Below are 8057 nucleotides of genomic sequence, written 5' to 3'. Positions count from 1 at the left end.
CATTGTTGTGTCATCGAAGCAAAATTATCGAGCTACTTCTAATTGAACGGTGCGAATCCTGACGAACCGTATAACGATGATTGTACAGAACGTGTCTGTTCGAGCATGCTTAAGAATTCCAAATACCCGTTAAAGTTCGGTTTTGTAAAAAGTCTCGCTTTTATGCCGTACATGGCTACACCCATGGATCCGCGACCGTTGAAGATCACTTGACCATTGACACACCTGGACGCCATGGGGCAGCTCCAGGGCAAGGCGGCGTATCTGAAAGCCACGACCTCCTTCTTGAACGGTGCGCATTTACTGCATCTGCTCGCGTGCTCTCGCCGCCCTAAGCGACTCAACCTGCTCGTTCTGCAGCCTCGGAGCGGGACGTGAACAAGCTCTGGGAGTGCTTCAACGACGTGGCCGAGGGCTTCGGCCTCAACCAGGACGAGCTGGTGGAGATCTGCCGCTCCATGCAGCAGACGCTCGAGATCCACGCGCGCAGCGAGATGGACCAGCTCAGCGCCGCGCTCTTCACGGCGCTGGACACGGACGAGGTGCAGGCCACACACATGTCAACGCTATCTGTCAGCTACTGATGATTGTGCATTGTTTTCCGTCGCTGGTCGTGCCTAGAACGGGCTGGTGGACGCTCTCGAGTTCCTCGGCACGATGGCCATGATGTCCGCCATGCCGATCTCTCAGAAACTCACGTGTAGGCTTGATGGTCATGCGTGTGCGGTCATGTTGAGGCGACTGACTGACGCTGTTGTGTTGCTGCAGTCGTGTACAACTGCTACGACTTTAACGAGACGGGGCAGTTGTCGCTGGACGAGCTCACGTTGGCCTTCAAGTCCACGTTGACGGGCCTGTGCAAGCTGTGTGTAGGCGTGGCGTGTCCGACGGAGCTCGTCCTTGAGGACTTGGCGCAGTATGCCTTCCAGAAGGCCCAAAAGCCTGGTGGTGACGAGTTCCTGTCGCTGCCAGAGTTCTTGCGCTTCGCGGAGACGACGCCGGAGGTGACCTCGTGGGTCGACTACTTCGACTGCCCCGCTGAGTATGTGGACGAACAGGACGGAGATGACAGCGACGCAGAACGCGAAGCTGCTGCGGGACTTTTGGTACCTTCAGCACTTGACGACGAAGCTACAGCGAGAAAGAGAGACGCAAGTCTTCCGCATGATGCAACGGCACCGGACTTCACGACGGACAAGATGCTGACAAGGCGTCCATGGCAGCTCGCAGTGGTAAATGCGACGCCCAGTGCACCACCGACGATTGATCCTCGGATGCCAGCCGCCAGCCTTGAGCTCGAGTGGGTTTACGGTTTTAACAGTGACCTGCGCAACATCGTGCACTATGTTTCTCCTGCCGAGGCCGTCTACCCTGCAGGAAGTGTGGTAATCGTCTACGATACCGTAGCGCACCGGCAACGATTTGCGTGCCATCACTCGGGACTTGTGCAAGCTTTAGCTGTCCACCCAACGGATCGCCGCGTGATTGCTACAGCTGAAGCCGCTTTGTTACCGAAAATTGTGGTTTGGTCTACGCAGACGCTGAGTGAGAGTGGTGCTGGAGGTGGGGGTGGGGTGCTGAGCGTTCTTCGTGGCTTTCACCATCGTGGTGTGTCCCATTTGGCGTGGATGCCAAATGGTCGAACTCTCGTCACTGTCGGTCAAGACGACTTCCACTGCGTTGCCGTTTATCAATGGGAGAAGGTAGTACCCCAAGCCGGAGAAAGCGGTGAGACCGCGGACTGGAGCAAACCAGCCGAGCTAATTTTTGCAGGTCGCGGCGGGCGAGAACCTGTGCATGCGCTAGCTGTGCTAAATGGACCGTCAGGACAGTCACAGTTCATGACGGGTGGACGGCGCCATTTGTTCTTCTGGACACGTGAACGTGATGCACGATATGTAAGCCCCCACGCTCTCTTCGCTCGAATGCCCGGAGTACTAGGACGCAAGGCAAAAGTGCAGACAATCCTGAGTTTGGCGGCACTCCCAGGCGATGCACAGGGCAGTGGTGCCATTGCAGGCACTGCTCGTGGCCAAATGCTGCTATTTGAAGGACGCAACTGTGTACGTGTATTGTACGCGCATGCGGCGGCAGTAACAACTCTATTTGCTTTCGGTGGTGGCGTTCTCAGCGGCGGTAAGGATGGCAAAGTAAGAATTTGGAGTCGAAGACTCGAGCCAGGCGCTCAGTTTGACTTGGTGGCACTGGGTACCTCTGCCCCCCGGGTTCGCAGTCTCGTGGCTTCTCCCGATGGCGGCGCAAAGTTGCTAATTGCCACTGCAGGTGCAGAGATTTTCGAGATTGCATCAAGTGACGGCTCCAATTTGCACTTTGGCCCTGTGGTCTGCGGACACTCAGCGTTCCAGCTTCACGGACTCGCAATGCATCCACTGCGGCGTGAATGCTGCTCGGTTGGCGATGATCGTACCGTTCGTGTGTGGGATCTCTCTGCGCACCGTCAACTTCGCATTACCTCCCTCGACGCCCCTGCTCGAGCCTGTGCGTACTCTCCCGACGGTTCGAGCATTGCTGTGGGCCAAGGCGCAGAAGAAGAGGAAGAAGAAACCCCAACAATGACAGACCCGGATTTATTGGCGTGGTATCGGCGACAACAACCCAAGCTGGTGAACGCAAATAAGCAAGGTGCCTTCGCAGTGTTGGCGGAGTCCTCGCTTGCCGTGAAGTTTGAGGCCAAAGACTCGAAGAGACCAATCCGAACGATGCGATTCTCTGGTGACGGCCTCACTCTGGCTGTGGGGTCCAGCGATAACTGCATCTACTCGTATCACACGGAAGACTGGGCATCTAAGGGTAAATGTCGTGCACGGGATGCTGGTGTTGTGATCAACACCTTCGACTTCTCGACGACAGGTGAGTATATCATGGCCAACGCACAGAACCGAGGCGAGATGGTATTTTTTGAAAGTTCCTCGGGTGTTGAAATCACACGCGTGGCTACGTTGAAGGACGTTGAGTGGCTGTCATGTTCTTGTCCGTACGGATGGGGCGTTCAAGGTGCTTGGCCGACTCGAAAGATGCAGGCTTACGAAATCTCGGCTGTCGATCGCTCTCCGGGCGCAGAGAATCCGATGCTCGTTTCGGGTGATACCTTCGGTTCGTTGCGCCTCTTTCGGTATCCATGCGTAAATCCCGAGTCGTTGTGCCAGGTTGCGCGGGGTGCCGCCAGCGTCGTCTCCACGGTACGCTTCACGGCTGATGGTAACTACGTCGTGGCTACTGCACGGGACGAGCGGTGCATTTATCAATGGCGCGTTGAGCGTGAAGAAACGGACGTTGACGGAGGAATGACAGCGAATGGTGACGGCGATGATGTAGCAGCTACGTCTGACGATGAGCGGGAGGTTAGTCATGGAACAGAGCGCTCCACCTTCGACGAGGCAGTTAGTATCGGGGACTTTGCGCTTGAGCTTCTGGCAGAAAGATTGCAGGATCCGACCATCAACCAGGAAGATGAGGAAGTCGCGGCAGAAGGAGAAGCACCAAAGTCCAGCTCAACTCCACCTATCGCTTCAGCTCCACCTCCGTCCAAGCCATGGGTCAGCAGTAGCGTACCGCCATCAGAGGCTCCAGATGAAGGTGACTTGGAACTCTCAACCGTGCCTAGTGACAGCTTTGAGCTCGAGTGGGTCTACGGATATCGTTGCCACGATGTTCGCAATAACCTTTTCCTGACGCGTACCAAGAGCTTAATGATCTATCCTGCAGCGAACGTCGTGGTGGTACTCGACAGCAAGCTCTGGTTGCAGCGTCACTTTAAGCAACACACGGACGAAGTCACGAGTCTCGCTACGCATTTTGGTCAAAGCGGTAAACCAAGCAACGCAGCACTGGAGGTTGCAGCATCCGGACAAATGGGTCGCCTCCCAGTCATTCATGTGTGGCGCATCGATTCGCTGGAGGTACTGGCATCTCTACGGGGATTTAATCGCCATGGTATCGCTGAGCTGCGATTTAACTCAGCAGGAAACCTGCTGGCAAGTATTGGACTAGACGATCGCAATTCACTCGCCCTTTATGACTGGCGAAGTGGGACGTTACTAGCGCATGCAAGCACGACATCAGTAGGCCGTATACTCGGTATGAGCTTTCAGCAGGAACCTGCTACTAAAGGCGCTGCACAAGTCACAGAAGACTCGATCGTCCCGACAGAAGTTCCAATAATTCCCGTCGTGATCGTGACTGTGGGCATTAAGTCAGCATGCTTTTGGCGCTTAGCGGCAGGACAGACCCTCGTCAAGAAAGACGCGCTACTTGGACGTAAAGGTCGACAAGGAGGCTCGCCTCCTTCTTTCTTGAGCGTGGTGTGCTGCGGCAAGGATGCAATCGCAGGTACAGTCAGTGGAGATTTGTATCGCTTCAAGGGCACCGAACTCTCCAGTATTGTACCAGCGCATACGCGAGGGGTGGCAGCCTTGTACTGTTCCTCGGCAGCCTCAGGAGGAATTGCAAGTGGCGGACAAGACGGCCTCGTAAAGCTGTGGAGCGCCGACTTGGAGTGTCTGGCTGAGTTCGGCGAGTTCAACACAGCCCACCATGCAATACGAAGTGTTTTCTGGGACTCAACGCGGGAGACGTTACTGGTAGGCACCCGGGGAAGCAGCATTCATCTTCTTTCGTCGCTCCATGGTACTCCGGTGGGTATGAAAACACCCGATGGTACCCCTGTGACATCATTAGAGACCCATGCACGAGGCGAACTACATGGACTGAGCGTGTGCCATTCCAAGTTTCGAGGCTGCACTACTGGAGACGACGGCGTGCTTCGTATTTGGGACTTAGCTCATCACATCGTGGTGATTTCCAGCAAGCTCGACACAAGTAGTCGCGCTTGCGCATACTCTCCGGACGGAGACTTCATTGCTGTTGGTTTGGGGAGCGGTGGGACCGGAAGACGTCACAAGAAAGACGGCAGCATGTTGGTGTTTGAAGATCGCGGACAAAGTGTGGAGCTCGTGTACGAAACTCGTGATACAAAGCAGTCCGTGACAGTTTTGCGCTTCTCTCCTGATGGTCAGTCGCTAGTCTGCGGGGCGTTAGACGGTTCCGTGTACATCTACGATGTACCAAGCAACTACACCAAGCGTGCCGTTTTCTCGAAGCACAAAGCTCCAGTCACGCACCTTGACGTGGCCAGCGACTCGCAATACGTTCGCAGCAATTGCCGAGGCTTCGAGCTTTATTTTGCGGATGTCACCACGGGCTCGCACGTGGCAAGCGCCACTGCACTTCGCAACCATATCTGGGACACGTGCAGCACTATCTACAACTGGTCTAACCAAGGCGTTTGGCCAGTGGCCCCTACAGGTCTTGGTGACGCCGTGAAGCGGGAGATCACTTGCTGTGCTTGTTCGCTTCCCGGTGCTCCCTACCAAGGTAGCAATGCCATTCTCGCTGCAGGGAACTCTCACGGAGTTATCAGCATACTCAAGTATCCGAGTTTTGTACAAGGAGCTGGTGCCAAGCCGTACTATGGACACAGCGGTGCCGTTGCTCAATTGGGTTTCTCGGGAGCTGGCGGGGCAATTTGCCTCAGCATCGGTCGCTCGGACCGCTGTATGTTTCAATGGAGACGACTTCACGGCACTGGGGGTAGCGGGGATGTGTCAACTAATGGAAATGCGAGTATTGTGAAGGACCCTGAGGACGACGCAGACCTGGAGGCTGAAGGACGCTTCTTGCCTGAGGCATTCGTGAACGATGGTGGAGGCGCCCAAAGCGAGGTGAAACCATTCGTCAGCGCCATTTTGCCGCCGTCGGGTGACGTGCAAGAACCGAGTGAAGCTGACGGAGTTGCTGGCCAGTGCACATTTGAGCTGGAACACGTTTTCGGCTTGCGTTCACACGATGCTCGTCAGAACAGCGCGTACGCTCGGCCAAAGCGGATTGTTTACCCGACGGGTTGTGTTGGTGTGAGCTACGACCGACGCGAGCACCGGCAGCAGTTCTACACGGGACACACACGCCCTATACTGTCCGTTGCTGCATCTCCGTGCGGAGCTTTTGTAGCATCAGGAGAAATTTGCGCTCAAAACTTTGCTCACGAGCGACCACGTATTCACGTCTGGGAGCCGGCCACTTGCACGCGGGTGGTGGAGCTCAGCGCCTTCCACAGTAAAGCGGTGACCGCTGTATCCTTCAGCTCTCCCGACGGAAAGCTACTCGCCGCTGTGGGTCAGGATGAATTCCACTCGTTAGCTGTGTATCGGTCGGCTTCGGGCCGCTGGTTTGACGGCGCGTTGTTTGCGAGCTCACGCACAACTCGCCACGCGGTGTTCTTTGTCTGCTTCATCGAAGACCCGCAGAGTGCAGGAGGCTGTCGGTTGGTATCAGGAGGCGACGACCACGTTTTGTTCTGGAAAGTGGCGCCACCCGCTCTCACAGCCCGGGATGGCATCTTCGGTGCTCGAGCGCAGCGCCAGCCAGTTCTGTGCGGCGCCTCAATGGGCGGACTCGTGGTCACAGGCTGTGCTTCGGGTCATCTTTACGCCTGGGAGGCTTGTTCCGTGTCACGCGTGATTCCAGCTCACACAGGAAGCGTCTACGCCATCCACGCGACGTCGCTAGGCTGCGCTACAGGAGGACGCGATGGACATGTGAAGCTCTGGGCTCGCGCGGCGTTGACGCCTCTGGCCGACTTCGACGTGTCTGGGCTCAAACCAGCACCACAGGATGCTGCAGTGCGCTCGCTTTGCTGGGATGTGGCTGAAGACCGCTTGCTGCTTGGTACCAAAGGAGCTGAGCTGCTTGAGTTGTCTCGCCTAACGGGAGACTCCATCCTCGTGTCCGAGAGCCATTATGACCGCACCGTTCAGCTCCAGGGACTTGCTGCACACCCGCTGCGACCAGAGTTGGTGGTTACGGCTGGAGGAGACCACACTGTGCGTCTGTGGCATCTAGAGAAGCGCTGCGTGATCGCTAAGACAGCGCTGGATGGTGCACTACAGAGCGTGGCGTACTCTCCGGACGGCAAATGGCTCGCCGTGGGCTATGGAGGGTCTGCAACGACTAGCAAAACCAGTCATAAGGACGGCGCATTTGCCGTCCTAGACGGTCAGACGCTCGAGCTGCTGCACGAAGGCCGAGACAGTAAGCTGAGCGCTTTGGACATGACGTTTTCGCCGGATCTGACGTTGCTGGCGCTGGCTTCGGCCGATCACTGCGTGTACTTCTACTCGACGCTTGATGACTTCTCTCTGCGCTTCAAGTTCTCCAAGCCGAGCGGTCGAGCCACTCGACTAGACTTTGCTGACGACAGCAGCATGGCACGAGTATCGAGTGACGCCTTCGAGTTGTTGTTCGTTAGCACGATGGACGGCAGCCACATCACGTCAGCCGCTAGTGCTGCAGACACCACATGGGCGTCGCACAAGTGCCTGTTTGCGTGGGCTGCTCAAGGCGTCTGGGACATCGCGGGAAAGCCCGACGATCACGTCCACGCCCTGGCAAAGGCGAATACGCAGGAGATGCTGGTCGCAGCTACTAACCAGGGGGAAATACGCGTTTACAACACGCCGAGCCTCTCGAGACATACAGAGCAGCATAAACTGCTTGGACACAGCCTGCACGTGGCCAACGTGGCCTTCACGTGCGATGACTCCCGACTAGTTTCCATCGGCGGCAATGACAAGAGTCTTTTCGTATGGAAAGTAGGCAAGAAGAGATCTTGAACAGAAGACAGCTCAGAGAACTGAGCCACACCATCATGGTGACCAAATCAAAACGAGTGATGATTTTCAATGCATGAACACGTTCACTGTCTTCCTCGAAACGTTTGTTAAACCCACGAAACTACGACCAAAGGAAACTGTAAACGAAAGAAGCAAACCGATAACGCAGCTCACAGCAGACTGACAGTCCGTCACTGTCTGCGACGAATCTTGCAAGTACCTACAGTCCTTACGACTGAGTGGCGTCCGAGTCAGGAGGAGGGCCCCACGATCCACTCCCAACCGGAGGGAATCCTGACCCGCTGCCCGGAGGTACCATACTGTTCGCATTGGCCACGCCCCCGTTGGCGGTGATGGTCGAGGCAGCGC

At 56.3% G+C, this 8057-nt stretch overlaps 2 protein-coding genes across 4 annotated transcripts; both read left to right on the top strand.

The window, feature by feature from the left end:
- Nucleotides 1–234: 234 nt before the first annotated feature.
- On the top strand, nucleotides 235–2577 carry IUM83_05191 (putative microtubule-associated protein; the record flags this gene model as incomplete). Its single annotated transcript, XM_067929314.1, has 5 exons — nucleotides 235–292; nucleotides 361–542; nucleotides 622–700; nucleotides 769–1385; nucleotides 2359–2577. 5 exons carry the CDS (start codon nucleotides 235–237, stop codon nucleotides 2575–2577), a joined length of 1155 nt encoding a protein of 384 aa, XP_067794801.1.
- Nucleotides 2578–2720: 143 nt separating this feature from the next.
- Nucleotides 2721–7688, top strand: IUM83_05190 (the record flags this gene model as incomplete). 3 transcript variants are annotated; one of them, XM_067929313.1, is made up of 1 exon in its annotated part: nucleotides 2721–7688. In XM_067929313.1, the coding sequence occupies one exon, from the start codon at nucleotides 2721–2723 to the stop codon at nucleotides 7686–7688; it is 4968 nt and encodes a 1655-aa protein (XP_067794803.1). The 3 variants fall into 3 exon arrangements, with proteins under 3 accessions (XP_067794803.1, XP_067794804.1, XP_067794802.1); XM_067929312.1 differs by having other exon boundaries at nucleotides 5577–7688; XM_067929311.1 differs by having other exon boundaries at nucleotides 6870–7688.
- Between the last annotated feature and the right edge of the window lie 369 nt (nucleotides 7689–8057).

This window comes from Phytophthora cinnamomi (assembly GCF_018691715.1).
Source record: "Phytophthora cinnamomi strain GKB4 chromosome Unknown Contig23, whole genome shotgun sequence".
Lineage (NCBI taxonomy): Eukaryota > Oomycota > Peronosporomycetes > Peronosporales > Peronosporaceae > Phytophthora > Phytophthora cinnamomi.
Note: the sequence above shows the minus strand (reverse complement) of the source record. Positions and strands in the feature narration are given on the sequence as shown.